Source organism: Motacilla alba, chromosome 2, assembly GCF_015832195.1.
Source record: "Motacilla alba alba isolate MOTALB_02 chromosome 2, Motacilla_alba_V1.0_pri, whole genome shotgun sequence".
NCBI classification, from domain to species: Eukaryota; Metazoa; Chordata; class Aves; order Passeriformes; family Motacillidae; genus Motacilla; species Motacilla alba.
Window position 1 is genome coordinate 101,292,995 of NC_052017.1, and position 19,829 is coordinate 101,312,823.

Below are 19,829 nucleotides of genomic sequence, written 5' to 3' on the forward strand. Positions count from 1 at the left end.
TTATGAAACTGAAATTAATCTCTTCACAGATATGGAATAATCTTTTTTTCTCTTTTATTCTTGAATTGGTCTAGTTTGCTTTACTTATTACGGATTAATTTATATTAATTGCTAAGTGACAGGTGTCATTACATGCTGAGCTCCCAGTGAGACAAATTAGTACTTGAAGAAATCAAGGATCAACACTCCTTTTACCCAGGGACTATGTGAGAAGTCACAGTAAAAGGACCATGGAAATTTCTGAACAAGCTAACAGGACATGTGAAACTGCACCATGCATGTCCAGGCAACAGGTACCATAAATTCTAGTTCAAGTCACAGTAAAAAAAATTCAAGGACAAGCTCTACTGCATAACAAAAAAGAATTACAGCATTTTTATAGCATAAGCAATTACTGCACTGTTCCCCCAATGAAACAGAAATTGACCCTTCTGCTGTAAATAATCATACTTGTTGCTATAAAGAAGTGACAATTATGGGCATTAATAAAACCCAATCCCTTCTCTACCACAGACATCCTCAAACAACTTTTCTGGCTGCCTTACAGGTTGTAAAACTATGATTTGGAAAGAGCTGACCCTACAGCACACAATTCAGGCCTTTATGTTTACAGACCCTTAAGCAATAGAAAGGCTGCTTGTAGCAAGCAAATTAAAGAGTTCCCTTCACGCTCTTTAGATCCTGTAGTCTCAAGTAATTTGAAAGGCTGTATTTTGAACATGGCATTCCAGAATATTAGTGAGTTAGTAATGCTACTTAAACAGGTATAGTTACATTATTTCAACATGCCCATTTCTTCATCAAAAATACACCTAATATCCAGACTGTTTTATCTGTGAGCTCTTGAAAGGCCAGAGTTCACTTCTCATTTTATTGAGAAGCTTTCCAAATTCTGCTGATTAATGTACAGTTCTGATACTTCTCTCCTCAGCTGCGTCTACACGCGATTTTCTTTTTTCTCATTACTGTGTTACCATGTAATGCCGCTGGGAATAGAAGGAAATTACAAAAACATGCTAGCATTACATAATGTGCAAGGCAGGAATCGTGAGAGGACACAGCTAAAAATGCAGATATTGCAATGACTTTATTGGCATGTGCTGTTGCCATGTTTTTGCCTGCACAGAACACTAACATCTCTTATTGAACCAATCAGCATTCTCCCATTTCAAAACTCATTTGCTCACATATCCTGAATTTATAATTATACTCATGATGTCTGCCTTCATAATTCATGCACAGTAACAAATGCTGCACTCTTACTATGCAGCATAGAAACTCAGACAGAGATACCAGGACCTCTGAGAAGTGGATTTAAGGCCCAGGCCTGTGGCTACAGCATACTCACAAGAGCAAAGCAAGTGTCTCATGGACTTTTCACAGTAATGGAAAGTATCCTGACACTTTGGTATTCAGAGTGTTTGAAACCCTGCTGCTTTCTCAGTTCCAAGGATATCTGCATCATGTGTTTCCAAACAGCCTGCCTGGATTGCTGGTTTTTTTTGGTTTTTTTTTTTTTTTGGTTTTTTTTTTTGTTTGTTTGTTTTTTTTTTTTTTTAATTTCTTGATTGCCACTGAAACAATTAAATCTGCTGATCTCCTGACCAAGTGAGTGATTTTTGTAAAGACAGTACATTTCAAGAATGAAGGTAGGCAGTGGCTTTTCCGGAAGGCTCTCAGATTGCAGAATCCTGAAAACGTTCTCTCAGGATTCAGATGACCCCATTTCTTCTTATGGAAGCAGATGGACAGTGCTGCATGACCTAAGTTATGTGGCACAAGAGTGCCAGTGCCTGCTGCCAGCCTACGAGGAAGGGAGTGGACACAGGGACAGAGCAGAGGCGATGGCCAGATATGTAGAAGGCTGATCCTCACAGAACCAGTCATGCTGAAGGACAGAGATGAGGTCCTAAGACATATCCTCGTGCCCTGTAATGTGTGCGGCAGGTGTGGGAAGGCAACTGTGACCTCTGCATGAGGTGCTTCCATGGAACTGCTGCATTACATACAAGTCTTTGCGTTTCAAGGTGACTGTCTCAGATTAACTCACCCCATCCTTCTACTGTCAGTGGGCAGGAGTTAGGTGTCCTCTGTCATTCATTTAAAAATTATCACACTCTGAGTGCTGTTGAACTGGCTAAGCCACATACAGAATCAGGTACTCCTTGAACTTGGGCTGACAAAGGTTTCTTTACACCATTTTAATTTCCTGTGAATCATGCTGCTCCTGTGCCAGGGATCATGTGCAGATAACCTTCTTTCCAGCTGTAACAATGAACCAAGTATTTACATGATGCCTTTAAAGGTCTGGATAAGCCAATAAGAAATGTACATTTCTGTGAAATTTAGGCAATCTCATGTGTCCCTCTGTAGAGGCAGTAGAAAAGAGTGCTTATTGCTTTAGATAACGTGTAGTTTGAAATTTCTGCGGTAGTTTCCAGCTGTACTGCAAAATCATTACTATCTCATTATGGCCTTTTGAAGTGTAATAAATGCTGCTTCTTCAAGGTAGAGAGATTAAAAGTATGTTTCAAAATTAAGCACTTCAAATAAAGAGATGTTTGCTTTATTTTCCCAGTAGAGTTCTTATTTATGCAAGTGGAAGAAGTTGGGCACACAGGTGACAAAGAGCATGCATGGAGAGGACACAGATTGCATTCACTCTAGAACGCTTAGCTTTCAACTCACATAATTCAAAGTTTATTTGCTTCCTTCAGCAGGTTTTCTTTAAGATACTTTTAAATCATACTACCTGGCAATTGCTGCAACTCTCTCCCTCTCATCCTGCCTGGGCTTTGCAGCCCCAGCTGCTGCTGGACTGATCCCAGGTACTCAGAGCACTTGGAGCAGGAAGTACTTTGGTGTCCCAAATGCCAAGTGTTGCGTCCACAGGGATTTGTTAGCTGACACATTTGGTCATCCTGCTCTTTCACTTCAGACTGGAATAGGAAAATACCAAATGTCTGTGGTGTCTGTAAGAGTAGAAAGGTTGGCTGAATGGACCATTAACTGGCCTCAAGAATTTAATGAGGCAAATCCAGCTGAGCCAAACTCTATAATAACGTAGTATGAAAAACAGATCATGAGACAGAGTAGAGCCTGGATGGTCCTGCCTTCTTTTTTATCCATTTTGCTCCTTTCCTGAGTCTGCTCCTCACAGAGACTTGCTATCACCAGGTAGCTCCATAGTTATCTGAGCCAAAATCTTTGGGATGTTTACTATAAAAGCTTTTTGAGGATGTGGCACAGAATAGCAGGAAGAGGGTGGTATGGGGACAACATTTTGCTGCTTATGTAAACAGATAAAAGAACTGGAAACACTTTGACCTTTGTCATGGCAAGACTGAATAGAAATAGGTGCAACGAAGAAAACTTCATTCTCTTGCTGAAGCTAAAACCTTGCAAGACAACTTTTTTCACAGGAGGTCACAAGAACCTTTCATGCAATGTGACAAACAATCTAAAGTTCTTTCTAACACAGATGAATGTATAAATAGCACTAAATTCACACTGTAACCGAGCATTACAGTTAACATTCCTGTGTATGAGCCAGATCTTTGCAATAAATTAGCATTCCTTGGTTGAGTATATGGCGCTGACCAATTTATACATTTGCAGAGAATCTGGCTCCAGAGTCTTCTAAACTTTAGGCTAACTTGCCCTGGAGAAGTAAAATATACAAACGGTATTGCCTTGGAAGAGTGAGTCCCCCCCTCAACAGATGTTGAAGAACCCTCACAGAAAATATATTTGCATTTGTATGCTTTTTATGCAAATTCTCCAAAACTTTACAGACTCTTAAATTCAAATATCTGAGAAAAGAGAGTATCTGCAATAAGACATATATTGCACAATTTCCACAAAGGGATCATCTTAAATTAAACATTTTTTGTTTCATTTAAGCCTTGCAAATTACAATCATTCTGAAAATCAAAATAGCTTAGCCAGCTGTTAAAGAAGTACATGCATTCATCACTGCTGAACGCATTACTGCTTTAAACATATATAATTCCAAAATAATCTCCTTGAAACAAAGACAGCAACAGCTATAAAACATGCTGGACCTGAAACTGGAGACAAAGCAAGCAGTATTTTCTGTATTAAAAATCTGTCAAAATACATTTCAATCATGTCCAGTCCTATTGTAAAACAACTGGAATGCAATTTGGCCTTCATGATTATTGTGTACTTAATCATTGTAAACAGAGCTTTCTGAACATTTCTATAAAGTCTGTTTTTGTGAATCAACACGTAAGCAATCAGCATTTCACCTTCTCTCCTCTGAGGTTGTGCTGGTTGTGTGCAGTTTCTATATGGCATAAAATATCAGGATTTTTCTTATTTAAGAAGACAAAAAGAATCACAGGAAAAAAGCTGGACTTCAGAATGAGCTGAGGTATCAGCTTTGTTGACGTGAATGGCAGAATTTGTGCTCTCCTTTTCCATCTCAGAAATTGAAGAATTTTATGTGTCATGGTTGATGTGTTGATCAATAAAATAACAACAGTCTTTTACACTGAAAGTTTAGAGCAGTTTCAGATATCTGCATTAACCAAGCCGGTAGCTGTAGCAGAATCAATATACAAGGCATCTTGCCTAGTGGTGTGGATAAATGAAGTATGACTAAACTTTCAACACCCAATGAATACAGATTAAGATGATAAAATCCATATGCAGAATATGTTTTGCAAGCAGTGTGCTTGGGAGTGGAATGTACTATAAAATGTTAGAAGTATTAAGAAATTCTAAATTTCATTTTCACTCTGCTTCACTCAGCATTTACACGCTAAGACTGCAGTCAGCCTTCATTTTATTTTGAACCTGTTGCAAAGGACCTCGGTAAATTTGCTGCTGTGTGTTCATCTGTCAGTTCTATAGCTTCATGTCACTTTAAATCTCTCCTCCTATTTCCCTAACCACTCATCCACATATTTAGCACACTTTCAACTCCTAACGAGCTCCTTTCTATTGTCAGTGAAGTTTCTGTTATGTCACTACTGCTACAGGAGCCAATCACCTTTCTTTCGTTCACAATGTAGATAAAAAGAATGAAACAATTTTTTTATTAATAGCCTAAACACGTTGATGTTTAAACAATGACTCCAACTTGTATCATTTTCATCCAGATGCTTGAATTCAGAAGGACTACACTAGAGCTTTGTCAGATGAAGTCAGACAAATATCAAATAATTCTGTTTCTAATCTAACCTGCTAAATCAGTTTCATTAAATGTGCTCTAATATTTGCTGCTTCTTCTCTTGGGTGGTTCAGACTTCTGCTACATTTTCTTTTTGAAAAGGTGTCTGAATGAACAACTGGATAGCACTTCCAAAATGCAGACCTATGTACATATAATTTATACAACTAATAGTAAAAACTCCTAATTGTATGAATTGTATGAATTTTCTGAAGAAACCCAAAGAACATTTATTTTCATTCATGCATATACGAGACTACTAGATCTGTATTTCCCAGATGAAGAGAAATTATCAAAAACTTCAGCATCAGGATGAAAATATATGATAGCCACTCAGTATAGATGGAAACACTTCCTACAGTAATGAAAGAATTAAGGAGGATACACAATTAGCCAAAAGGAAAAACATCCTCTAGCTGTGAAAAATCTCTCATCTTTGTTTTTGTTTATTCAGAGTATTGAGCTCATTATTGGCTCTCATTTAAAATAATCTAACAACTTCTCTGTCTTCCTCACTAAAAATCAGGCATCCTTTATTCCAATCATGAAGAACTTGCACAGTACCATTTATTTGGCAGGGAGATAAACCTCTGAAAACTGGAAATTTATTAATGGATACTATAAAACACTGAAGAATCCAAGACACTGGTTTTAAAGGTTGCTTGTTTAAATTATTATTTCTGCTATCATGGTCAAATAATGTAAATACTTTATGAATGTTACAGTACATACTGTTTAAATTGGCTAACTTACTAACAGTTCACTACCTTAAATCTGTGAAGTAAACAAAAAGACTGAATATTAAAGACAGTAGCTCAGCATAAAAAATGTGATATGCCCTTGAACTTATAACACTGCAGTAAGCAATTACCTTAAAGAAGCCACCCACACAACAGAACTATGGCTTTGTTCCTTATCTTCAAAGAACAAGCCACTTGCATCTGGATCAAATCCTTTAAACAATACATGAACACTCAACATCAAAGCACTTTCATTTTCTTCAGTTATTTAATTTAATTAGAGCTAATACAGACAAGAATTTAGACACTGATTGCTGTGCAGAAAATCCCCAGAAAATATGTTCAAGAAATCAATCAATTTGGTTTTAAATTTCATAAAGAATTTTTCCCCCAGTACCTGACAGGAGCGCCTCTGCTCTGTGCAGGTTTCAGCAAGACTGTCACAGTGCTGTCAGTTTGATTCAAAGGTGTTTCAAGTTCATACGGTGGCATAGAGGGTGCTAGAATAAGAAAAGAAAATAAAAGAGGCAAATAAAATCATTATTCTTGTATTTCTTCTTTCAAGAGCTGTATCTTTATTTGAATATGCAATTTTAAAGGCTTCTTCAAATACTAAGACCATACTACAAGTCTAAGATGCTTTCGGTTACAATGCAAGTGTGAGACAACTGTTAAATAGCTTCAGGAAAATAAACCCAAACAAATCCCAAATAAAGAAATACCAGCTCACTCCCAGTTTCAAGAGAGGAAACAGATACTAGTGGGAGTAAGTTTGCAGAAACTGTTGAGAATCCATGACTTGGAAATGAAAAGTCATCTTAAGAACAGCATCTGCAAATGTGCATGCTGAAGTGACTATTGTTTTTGAAACTGAGCCCAGCTTTCTCAGTATGACAGCTGTATCAGGATGTACCCTTATAATTTGTTTTTCCTGGAATTTTAACTAGTGCTATAACTCTCTTGGGTCTATTGTCCACCAAGACAAGAGTTTATCTTAGTCTGAAGCCCCTCTCAGCACTTTTGTAAACTGTCTTCATTAAAGATTTACAGTTGTGATTAAAGCAAATGAAGCCTCAGTTACTGCCTTTTACTGTTGCTTCTCTCTTCACTGCTATCATCTACTCCCATTTGTATCATTGCATTGGAGGGAAGGCTACTCAGTTAATTGGTGATTTGACAGGCTGCTGTATCCTTATTGTTCACTTGTTAATGGTGATGCACAGTTAAGAGATTTAAAGGCTAGAGAAGCAAAAAGTGGTCACTGCAATGGTCTCTTCTGACTGCAGGAATAATGCAGGGCAATTAACTTCCCTAAACTAATTCCCACTTGAAAGGGAAAACATGTTTTGTGGGGAAGAAGATTTTTTTCTTTGAAGATTCTTCCAAAGATTCATTTCGTTCTTCTCAATTCATTCAGTTTCCTCTTACTGGATACTTTGTGTGTACCATACCAATAGAGTGTATTGTGCTCCACATACAGACAGTATCAACCTCTAGGAAATTATTTTCCAGTGTATTTTCCAATCATTTTCATTTTTCTAGTACTATCTGCATCCACTTGAAAGATAAATGAATTTCTCTCTCTTTATCCACAGCGCCCTACATATCCAAGTAAAGATTGCGTTAAGAATTGCTCTGTACTCCACAATTCCTCAGACTGCTGTGAAAACTTAAAATCTTCATTTCTTTGCATTGCTATTTACCAGTTTTGAAATGTTTCACAAATAAATAAAAAAACAGTCTTCAAAAAACTCCTTGCATGCTGAGGAGATCTTATTATGTTTACAATCCTTGATATAAGGCACAAATATTAAGACTAATCATTTTAAGTAATTTGGGTACCACTTCAGTCATATTATCAAACACTACTTTAAAGGTTCAGGCACACTCTGCAGTTTTGAATATACAGAACTTGTTCATATAATGTCCCATTCTCAACCTGACCATCCTGAAAGCAAGAATGGACAGAAACTGTATCTCCAAAAGCTGTATAAACTCTGAACATTTTTTGACTACTCTGTCACTTCTTGTCCTTGTTCCACTGCCCACATCTTAGCAAGTCTTTTGATTTTCCTAATTTATGAGTCCCAAGTCCCTACTTGCTCTCTTTACTAGTTTCAGTGTCCCTACAAAGAGCAAGACTGTCTTCCTGTCCCAGAATGAGTTGTGGTTCTCCCTTTAGTCACAACCTTTAGTCCTGGCTACTTTTTCTCTTCTCCATTTTTCCTTGTCTACTTTAGGACTCTTCCTCCTCCACACTGCCTACATGTAAAGAAGGTTGTTTATCAATAAACAGAGAAAACAGGAAATATTCAAATATTCATTTAATAGTAAAATAAAACACGGTGACTATTTCCAGTACATAAGAGTACTATTCAAAACACTTGACAGAAAATTTAGAGGTTTTTATTCAGAAGAAAATGCAGTCCAGAATTAGAAAGAGTAAAATGCAAAAATTGGTCAAATTGCACCTAATCTGTTCTAAAAAACAGTGAAACCTTTCATCCTGAAATGTTCAGAAGTTCTGTTTCACATCTGTCCAAAATGGAGATCACTGGCCACATGAAAAAGCCTCAAAGCTTTCCAGTGAGACAATGAGATCACAGCCAATAGCACTGCAAAGAGGGTTCCATATTAAACAGCTATAATGCTAGTCAGAACTTTTTAATTTTAATTAAAAATACACACAATTTGTCTTTATTTTAAATTAATCAGAGAATGGTTTTAATTACTTATAGACAAGACATAAACATTTTTTGTTAGTACAGTAACTGAGGAAGCAATGAGAGAGTGGGGTGCAGACAAGACGGTTTGCAGAACCTCATCACATGGAGATTTGGAGGTTTGCCTCACCCTCAAACACTCCTGTTCCTGCTACTGAATTTTTGTTGATGATGTATCCTTTTAGAAAACAACAGTTTAAGATCTAGTACTATTTCCAAATGTCCAGATTCTCATCCATACTTAAGTAGTCTCTGTTCCTCATTCTAATAAAGGGTGTTCTCATCATCTTAAGTCATAAAAAACTCATTTCTGCTGTGTCAGAAATTGATTTTTGACAGAGAAAATTTCTTCTTGGTATAGGAAAGGGGATGGAAAACAAACTCCATCTTTACTGATCAGTGTTGCTTTCATGTTCCATACAGAGTTAATTGTCTAACTTGAAAATTACCAACATTTTTGTTTCTCTACAAACAGCTGCGTTGGCAATAACTTTCACCTAGCATTAACTGTCCTCTCCTATAATAAGATAGGAGAAATCATTCTATTTCTGATAAAAACTTGTCAGATTTATCATTCCAGTGAGGACAGAAAATGAGGGATGGGGGAAAAGTACACAGAATGAGATTAAAACAAAAAGAAGATTTTGTACCCAAATGCTTTCTGGAAAGCCCAGTTGACCACAAATAGGTAAGGCAATTTTCTATCAATATTATCCAGGGGCCAGTTTATTATTAAACTGCTAGTTTAATTCTGAAGCAGACTGTAGAGAAGTGAAAAATGAAGGTATTTCAACCGTAACTTTGCAAAACATTTTGTCATGAATTACATAAGCATTTTGGAGGATGCAATAATATTCCATCCCCTCAATGAAGCGTTCCTCTGCCTCAAGGGAGGGTTTGAAATATTGGTCAAGGATCTGCACAAGTGACAGAGTCATGCTGCTGTTATCTGAAAACCACCAGTCCTGATGTTCTTGTCTAACACAGTTTCATATCCACTTCAGTCCCCATGCCTGTTACAACACAGGCAGCCTGGCAGCTAACTACAGTTTCTAAGCAAGCTCTAGATGTACAGCATCTCTGCCCTACTCTCGATTGTTCATGGCTCATTAAAGAGATTTTCCAGCACTGTTACTGTTCTAATTTAGAATCATGTCAAGGCTGACTAAGCTCTGAATGAAACCCTCATCTTCAGGTCCAAAAAAACCTATGCTAAATGTTGCAACTGCAGCTGGCACTGGCTGCAAACACATAATTCACAGGGGTTTCTTGAGTGATATGTTACAGTTGAGGACAGGAAAATCAAAATACTAGCTAATATTTAAGCACTTGGAAGTTCTTCAGGCATGGTGATATATGTCACTTTGATATCTGCAGGGACGAATGTGTTCTTCCCTTTTTCAATTTGCTGCTTGTTAAATGCTAAAGAAGTAAACAACAAGAGAATTACCCAACTCATTATCATAAGGAAATAATATTCTTTGATCAAGTACCTGATATTTTAGTTGTGAACTGATTTGTTATTGGAGGTCCAAAGCCTTTAGCTGTGCTGGCTCTGATGGTGAAAGAGTAGGTAGTGCCAGGATACAGTCCAAAAAACAGGTAGTGCGTTTCATTTCCTAGCTTTGAGACTCGTCCACTTTGATTGGATAAATCTATTTCTGGGTCAAAGGAACTGACTGCCTTGTAGGTGATCTGCAAAAGAATAAGAAAGTTATAAACTGCCTTGAACAGATGGACAGAGATTGCATCTTTATCCAGTAAACCCTTCTGATGTATGCGCTGTCAGACATTTTATGATAAGCTATCTTACTCTCTTATACTCTTCAAATCCCAAATCCCAGGAAGGGGCACAGGAAGCAAGTCGTAACTTGTATGAGTTATTACTTTTAGAGATACAGAGACTTAGAGGCAGCTAGATTACAACTCTAAAGGATGAGTTCAGGCTTACGTTAATTCCTTCAAGATGCTGCCTTTAACAGTGTCACATTTTGAATTCATCTTAATGTTGGTTTTGATCAGCACCAGTAACAAAACCAAAACAAACAGGTAAAAACTGAAAAGTTACCAAGAGGGAGTGCAGCCCCCCATTTCCAGCTGCTTTATATAATTACACTTTGCCCTGAATGAGGTTATCTGTAGAAGATGATAAGGGAAGCTTAAGGCAAATTTTCCAGAAATTGGGTAAAGCTTCTATTTTAGTCTGAAGCTTAGCTATTACAATTGCTAATTTGGATTTTTTCAGGTTATTACATTGTACCTAGGTCAGATTCTCATTTGGAGGGAAAAAAAGATAAATGTTAAGTAATATATGCAATGTATATTGTATCCTCAGTTCCTTCTTTGATTCAAACAGTATTTTTAGTTTTCATTAGAAATGTTAATATAAGTTCACAGTAAAACTTGATCCAGACTTCTTCTATTAATTACTGATTTCTATGCACTGTAATGAGAATTTAAAAATATGAAAGCCATTTAAAAATATGAAAGCCATTAAAAAAATAGAAAAGTAAAAATTATTCACCCCTCCTTTTTCCTTTAAAGTTTCATTTTCCTGCGAGTAATTCCAAAACCCTTATTATAGAAAGTGATAATTGACATTCTTTTTGCCAAACTTATTCAATATAATTTTAATTAAGAGGACCCATAATACAGTGCATAGACACATCCAAGTGTCGATGTTACACACCTTAAACACTTGAGATTTCCTAAAACCTCTGACCTAATGAAAATTGATTTTTATATGAGCCATCTAATATAACATCAATGAAGCACAGAAAATTAGTAATAAAAACTTTCATACTATTCAGATAAACCCCGACCTTATTACAGTAGATACAGGCATATCCTCTACAAATCCTCAACCATAAACTGAACTCGAAGTACCTTAAAAAGCATCCAACTAACCCTTCTAATTCTATCAGATGACAGATGAATAAACCACCAACTGTCTGAACTTTTATCAGTAAAGGAATTAAGGTAACATATTGCTCACATGAATCTCCCTATCTCAATGCAGCCGATGGAGTCATGTGTGTGTACACATTTCAGTATGAACTGCCTGCATACAGAGGGTGTACTCCTCAGCAGTGGAATTAGACACGCAGGCATGCTCCTAAGTAGAAACCACCATGTGCTTCTATGCACATAAATCTAGTAACAGTAACAACATTAACACTTAATTAAAACATTCTGATCCCTGAACACAGGCAACTGTCGTGGTAGCTAGAAAGTTGTTAGCCTTATAAAAAATCAATTCATACTTTTTCATAACATTTTATACTCTTACAATAAAGTAGTTTTCAAAACAGGTTACCATTCAATTTAACTTTTCTTTTACACTGTATTTAGGTGGTTTTTTTTTTTTAAACAAAGCATTTCAATACTAATTTTGTACTAAGGTCAGGTAAGAAGCTTAACAGTGATTATTGTCTGACAGCTTAATCTGTGCAGTCTTTTGTCAATTTTTCTAAGAGGTATTCAGGCAGAGCTTCCACATGAGAAAAAGAAGTGATTTTTAGACATCTAACAACATACAATTTTGTTGAATTTGCATTTTAAAAAAGCTAGATTTTTAAAAATTATGCCGGCTTGTTTCTATTACAATAGGCTTCCTATAAGGAGGCTTATCTAAATATGACGTTGACTAACCACTGTCTTATGTCTCAAATAATTTAAGGAATTTGCTAAGATCTGTCTTTCAATCTTCGAAACATTTGATCTAGCGTATTAGATAGAATGCTGTATCATGGTTCTAGATACAGCAGGTTTCTTAAAGTTGGTAACTCGAGGACATGCTGGGTCCTGTGAAATTCACTCCTACAGTGTATTTCGTTTTAAATGGCTACTGTTTTTATAATGAATTTAATTTTACATAAACTGTAAAAACACATTTTTATGATTATGCATTTTGGAAAACCAAAACTACACATAAAATGTGGCAAATTTCTAGATACCTCATACAAAGTAATCACACCATATGTTTGCGCTGGCTCCCTCCACTGAAGAAAAATCTTCTCTTCAAACGTACTCCCTTGAATGGATTCAAGTGGCACAGCACTCGGGACTAACAGATTAAAAAAAAGAAGTGGTTTTAAGAAAAATCTCAGAAGGACATGCTCTGTTTAAATATTTGTACTGCTGAGGCATAAAAACCATCCCACCATCATTTCCCCAAAGACTGAAGCAAAGGCCAGGGTAGCTCAGGAGAAGAACGATTTATTTAACAAGACAATGCCATTATGTGTCACCTTCAGTGTAAGAACACGTTAGTGAGCATCACACATTTCCTGTAAACCCCTACTGATAATTTAAAAATAGGACAAATCAACTTTTTATAATGTAAAATATGCACAGGTAAACACAAGTAAACAAGTAAAATCTACTTGTGATACCTACTTATCAACAGTGTTACTTCCCAAAGTAGAAAACATATTAAACATTCATACATAAAAATGGACAAGCATTGAATAAAAGGTATAGTTTCACAGAAAGGTTATAAGGGAAAGATGAGCCACATACTGCATTGAATAGCAAGGCGCACTGACAGTTGGCCTGAAAACCTACAACAGGATGGACATAAGAAAAGTATGAAATTGTCAAAGTAAAAATCTGACATTATTAATTTTTCTTAATATCTCTTAATGTGGGAGAAAAGACCTGTGAAGAGTCAGGGATGTCAGAAGGTTCTGATGAAAGGTGTGCAAACTGCTCTCAGGTATCTACTTGTGTTTCCCATTTGTTCTGCAACCATTGCTTTATCCCCAAGACAATGCAATTTTTAGAGCAGACATGTAAACAGCAAGTAGACATATATCTGTGATCTTATATTTTAACAACCCTGGTAAAGTAATGCAAAAATGAAAAAACTTCTGAAAAATGCACACAGGACTGCTGTGAAGCAACAGGCATTATGGTGTTAGCACTTCAACACAAACTCCATGGGAAAATACAATAGAAAGATTCACATAACATCTTCTACTTGCCACAGAAAGAAGGTGGAAGCCACTTGCTGCAGTGAAATAATTTCTTAGACTCCTTCCTGATATTTACTCAAATGGTTAAGGAATAGAAAAATCTGCAAGCAAGACATTTGGTGACTCCTTTCTGTTGGCATTTCTGGTACAGAATTACCTCTGTATTTCTGCTACACAACTTGCTACTGTTCCATGCTGTTGCTGTGAGAGTTTACAAGGTTTAAGGCTTTTTGATCATCTCTCCATGGCTCTCCAGAGAGCTCCTTGCTCTACCAAGTGGAAGCTCCAAGGACACAGGTTCTGAACTGGCTTACCAGTCCTGTGTGCACCAGTACAATGACACCTTTAGGGCAACCTTAATTCTGGGCACAAAACCTTGTTTCCAAGAAGGAGAACAGGCAAAACTCATCTGGAATAATGAGATGAATGATTTATGTGTAAAGGAAGATGTATTTACTATTACAAATATAGTAAATAAGCTGGAAGTAGAGCAAAGCACTCTGATAGCCTCTCAAATTATCTGAAGGTCATAAACCCTGAGGAGCTGTGCCATACAGGGTGGGTTCAAACAATGGCAGAGGTCACCTAGACATGTACTCAAACTCAACTGTACAAGGCCTTGAGCAATCTGCTACCACCTGATCTTCTATGAGCAGAAGGCTGGACTAAATGAGCTCTGGAAGTCCCTTGCAACCAACAAGACTGCGTGAATTGAAAAATTATGATGATTATTTGGGTCAGTATACTCTGTTGTTTAACTTTCAGAAGTATATACCTCACTGAATGTGTACAGTACACTAAAAAGTTGTAATTTTTTTCAAGGTATCCTCTCAGACAGTGACATGGTATTTATTAGGTCCTCAAATAACATGAAGTTCCAGAGGGACAGGAAAAAGAAATTTTAGATAAAACACATAAACATCCCAGACGACAATAAGCTCTTTAAGCGTTGTCATCCTACAATTGAACTGAATTAAATTTAGAGCACGACAGCACAATTAATTCTAATTAAACATTTCTTTTTGTTAGCTATGCTTTGCTGAAAATGTTGCATTAGTAACTATATATTCCTAAATTGTTTAATTTATTCCCTCATATATTTTGATTAGAAATTAGTACTACATAAAACGAATACAGCATGTATTAAATAATTTAATAGGCTTAAATGACAGACTTCAAGTATTTATTATAAAAGGAGCTCATCACTGCTGAAGCTTTTACTAGAAATATTTCCATCATGTTTTAAGGAAATCTATCATCGATCTGGAAGAAAATACAAATCCATTCCTGTTCAGATTTCAGACGATAAAAATGGAAAGTGGACAGATCTGTGATAAAAAGCAATGACAAGTCATTTGACAAGGTTCCTTTGAACTGTATGCATTTAAAAGAACCAAAACCAAGGTCAAAAAAACTAAGGTACATTTGTAAGGGGCTATATATGAGCACAGAGTATTCTGGAAAGGTGAAACTGATTCCTGGTGCATGACCAATTCAACAAGGAAATCGCATTTTGGCACTGCAGCTAACAGAGTTGCTCTGCATGTGTAAACAAAATAACATCACGGAAGACTTGGGAGGATGGTATAACCTTTTCATGCAACACTATTAGAGCATTGCAGAGACATATTACCCAATTCTGCTGTCTGTGCCTCAAAAAAGACATTAGCTAATTACATTATTTATTATATTTATTAAAAATAAAAATATAAATTTTTTAAAGAAATTTGAAAACCCCATGGGAGTTTAAAATTATGAAAAGGAAGGGAATATCTGTATATTTCAATGCCTGTATATGGAATGTAGTGAATGAATTACCAACTAACAGTGTCTAGTGGTTAGAAAGCCAAAGACAGAGAAACTGAAACTGTAAATCAAGAACAAGTATTTAGTGCAGAGCACATCACTCAGTAGAGGAGCTTCCATGAGGCTACTGCTGAAAATCACCTGGAATTTCTTCAAACCAAAACTCAAACTTTAGAGAGGCAGAACATAGTTTAAGCAGAAGCTACAAGTCTAAGGATGAAATGATTAAACTATCGTGGGATGTTACAGGTTATGTGAAAGATCACTCTAATAATGGTGCTTTACTAAAATTAATGAGGTTGGTGGAAAGTCTGTTACAAATTTTAGTGAAAATAGAACATGCACTTATACAGAAAATTTATACTATCAGGTCATGTACCATGTCCATGAAAATACAAAAACTCACCATCTTCATCAGTCTGCACTATGAGTTCTTGGCTTTCTTTCCGTCCTTCGGGATTCATCAACACTAATTTGATGCTGACATTTGTGTATGGTGATAGGTTGGTAATTGTGTGCTGGGGATGTGAACTTTCTGTATCCCAGCTGACCTCCTCTCTCACTTGCTCCTGTCCTCCAGCCTGGTAGCGGTAATGGACTGTGAGGTTGTAGCGATGGCAACGTGTGACATTGTATCCAAAGGGCTCCCAGCAAATAGTGATCTGCCTGGATTTGATCTCCACAACCTCCAGTCTTCGGGGCCCACGCATGGGATCTGCAAAATTACCAACACAATTCTGGTGTGATTACTCATTCATAGTAGAATAGTGACGCGAGAAACAAGTCGTACAGTTCTACAAGTACGCCAGACGAGCAGAAACAGAAATCCGCTGCTGTACAGAATCAAAGTATAATAGAAGTATAGTCTCTGAAAAAGCAGGGTAAAACAGAGAAAAAAGTGAGAAATGTCTGCTGAATAATGAAGAGCAAACAAAACAATAAAAAGTTCTTATGATTCAACTAAAATTGCATGACATAGCTGAAATGACACTTTTTTACCTATTTGTTGCTTGCAGAAAGTAAGCATGCCCAATTTCTTTTGCACAAGTTATTTGTATTAACACTTTCAGAGCAAAAACCTGCACAAAACAAGTGTCTAAAAATGAAATTGTAATTTCAGACTAAACTTGCAAATATGTGTTGATTTTCTTGCAGGACTGTTTATACAAAGGCTAGATGGTTCTTCTTTAAGTTATTTCTTATTCACTTGTTTTTAAGTTAGACTGAATGCAATTACTCAATCTCTATTTGTCCAGGACATTAAGTTAATATTCCAATTTTTTAAAAATAGACCATAGGGTTTTTTTTTTTTTTCCACAAAAACATTAGCTGTTAATAGTGCAAATACCTCAATTTGTTATAGTGGTTTAGCAAAGATACAAAATAAGATATTCTCCTGCATCTGTGCATTTCTAGATATCTCCCAGTTGAAAATGAGCCATCAATCAAAACTAAGAAAATATATGCACAAGCACCAAAGATCGTTGTTGATAAACAAATTTTCTTCAATCCTACTGGTCACATCAGCTGGGATAGAAAAGTGAATTAAAATTTCCACCATATTACAGCAGAACCACTGAGCTGACACCACCCCATATTTTCAAAACACTGTCATTAACAGAGCTATTATACATACTTAGCAATAATCTGGGTTTTTTTCATATTTGAGTCCTCAAAAAGATTAAAGACAATGTCAGGTTTTATCCACTGCTTCACTAGTTAAACACTTAGAAGACTTTTAATGAGTTAGAGACTCTTATACGTAAACAAATTAATATGCATCTTCCTCCTTTTATGTTTATTAATCAACATGTCTTCACTAGGAATGTTCTAAACAATTTACACAGGATTTCATCTTTTTACTTTTTAACATAATCCCTGCATGCTTGAAATATTTGTTCAAAGATGTTATTCATCTTAACTCCTTGAAGAAAAGGTGTTAAGAAATTGCTTGTTCTAACATCTACAAAGCAGGTTATTTTTTTCCCCTCTTAAGTCATTCAGCTGCTTTTTAATTTTTTAAAATTAATTTTCACTGTCAAACGATGTTGATAATCAGTATAGAATATTCGCCAATTGGTGAAAAAATGGAAAAACAAACCAAATTGGCCTCTAATCTTGGCCTCCTTTCTAGTGACTCCACTGAGAGGTAAAAATGCCCCCACATTAAGGATAAATCGCTGTTGAGCTTTTTATCTGCTTCCATGCTCAGGTAACCCAGCTAAGAATTCTGGCATCTGGGGGCTCTGCCACATTTCTATTGCTACAATCATTACAATTAATATGAAGTAAACCTCAGGGACTGGCATACAGACTTGGTAACTTCCTAAACATTTACTCCTGTGTAGTTCAGACATAAACGTCATGGAAAATGAGTTTTCCTGTTTTTTGGTTTGTTTTTTTTTTTAATTTCATCTCAGCTTCTAAGAATTTCTTGGTTTAGGTGAGATGATGAATAGCAAAGGACATTTGAGAGGTATTGTGTAACTGTAATTGTATCTGAATGGGCTAAATAGAAATAAAACCCAAACAAAACTGAGGTGACCCTGACATACAACATTAAACAATTGAACAAAGCTCCTGGCAGCAAGAATATGGAACAGCCTGCTTAGTTCCACAGTGGGCATATCAGAAAATTCACAGGGGAGCTGAGAAATTATTTTATTAGAGACATAAACCTAATTCATAGCATTTTGGAAGAGAAATTGAGTGTCTGCACAAAATATGAGGATCAAAACCTATCCAAGATTTTTGCCCAGGAGGAAGGTATTCTTATGTCATGTTACCTTAATAAAAAGTACAAGTTAGCCCTCTAGTTAAATCTATGAGAATGACAGATACATTTTCACCTCCAACAAAAGAGACAAGGGAAAAAAGAGTTTAGATTGTAAAAGATAGAGACAATACAGCTTCCCTTGATATTCACAGGACAAAGCTCATCAGACAAGGCCAATACCCTGGTTAGTTTGCCTCCTTACTTGATAACCCATAGACAGGTACACAGCTCATATATTTTTTTCCTACCATTCATTCAGAGATTACACAACTAATAGGGCCCTAATGAACCCTGTCATTAATAAGTGCTTTAACAGCCCGACTTTTAACTAGGGCTTTTTTAAAAAAAAAAAAAGGCTAAGGTAACAATGGAATTTTGGGATTAAAAAAGCCATTTGGCTCAAAAGAGGCCTGAAAAATAGCAGTTAGTGCAACAAAAGCTAGAAAACTAAGTTTCTATTTGATACATTTAGCAATTAAATTGAATTTTTCTGGTGGTATATGACAGAGGAAATAATTCATAGAATAGAATCACAGAATCATCAAGGCTGGAAGAGATCTTCAACATCATCAAGTCCACCTGTCAACACAGCACTGTCACTGTAACCCCTAAACCACTCAACCACCATACTCAGTGCTAGATCCAGATTCCTCTTAAGGACCTCTAAGGATTGTCACTCCCAACACCTCCCTATTCCGATGCAACTTATTCCGATGCTTGACCACTCTAACTGTGAAAAAAAAAAAGTCTGATTACGTACCAGTCTGTCTATCTATTTATCTTCAATGTAATACGGGGCTGAGAGCACAGTACATCACTTTGAATATACTGGAAGGTATAGGCTCTTCATCAGGAAGGACACAGGATACTTGGGGAAAGGAAACTGCTAAGCAGCACTAAAAGAATGACAGCTAATGACTGTGATTTAAACGGGAAAGCTGAATTAATTACTAGGGCATGATGACTTCATTTAGTTGATTTTATTTTCTGCAGGATTTATCACTTTCCCATGGTGAGTTCCCAACTTTAAGTGAAGAAGCTGGCATCCTTCAGAGATGCCACTATTGTGCTCAGGAGACCTGCACTAACTATCCCTGTGAAGTGGAAGGCTCTCATCCCAGCAATGGTCTGTTGCTGTTGCCTTGCACCAGGTATGATCAGTGATAGCTACACAGAGAAGTGTCATTTCACAGTGCTGCTGACCACAGCTGAAATCACACATTTCAGAGCAGAAGAATAAGGAGTTCAACACACGACACCAACTATATTATATACAACATATGTACTTCACAGCACGAGTGCTATTTGCTGAGCCTTTGCCTCCTCCTTACTTGATAAATGCCCACCTGCAGAGGTTACACAGCCAGATGTCTCCACCCACTGCAGTTTTCTAAGTGAACCGAGCTGCTGCTGCTCCTCGGTACTCCAGCTATTTTCTTACGCCTTACTGGTACAAATCATGAGGCAAATGGGGAAAACGAGGCCGCCTGATTCATAAGGGAAGAGGTTTTCCTCCCAAAGGAGCACACTGCCTGTCAAGCCTGAAGCTTAGCCAGGTAGTTCTTTACCCATTCACCTGCTGTTGCCTGCAGCATTTTTCATACTGCTCTC

At 36.7% G+C, this 19,829-nt stretch overlaps 1 protein-coding gene and 1 long non-coding RNA gene across 12 annotated transcripts in view; one reads left to right on the plus strand and one right to left on the minus strand.

Moving 5' to 3' along the window:
* Positions 1-19,829, minus strand: part of PTPRM (protein tyrosine phosphatase receptor type M) — a 442,907-nt gene that overhangs the window by 196,626 nt on the left and 226,452 nt on the right. For all 11 annotated transcript variants that reach the window (XM_038129430.1, XM_038129425.1, XM_038129423.1 and 8 more), the window contains exons 8-11: positions 15,849-16,157; positions 12,617-12,726; positions 10,154-10,355; positions 6,335-6,437 (exon numbers count right to left, since the gene is read on the minus strand). In XM_038129430.1, the coding sequence (XP_037985358.1) occupies positions 6,335-6,437; positions 10,154-10,355; positions 12,617-12,726; positions 15,849-16,157 (724 nt within the window). The remainder of the gene's footprint in view (positions 1-6,334; positions 6,438-10,153; positions 10,356-12,616; positions 12,727-15,848; positions 16,158-19,829) is intronic.
* Positions 1-19,829, plus strand: part of LOC119697996 — a 41,387-nt gene that overhangs the window by 18,907 nt on the left and 2,651 nt on the right. Inside the window, exon 2 of the long non-coding RNA XR_005256019.1 lies at positions 19,212-19,369. This is a non-coding gene — a long non-coding RNA (uncharacterized LOC119697996). The remainder of the gene's footprint in view (positions 1-19,211; positions 19,370-19,829) is intronic.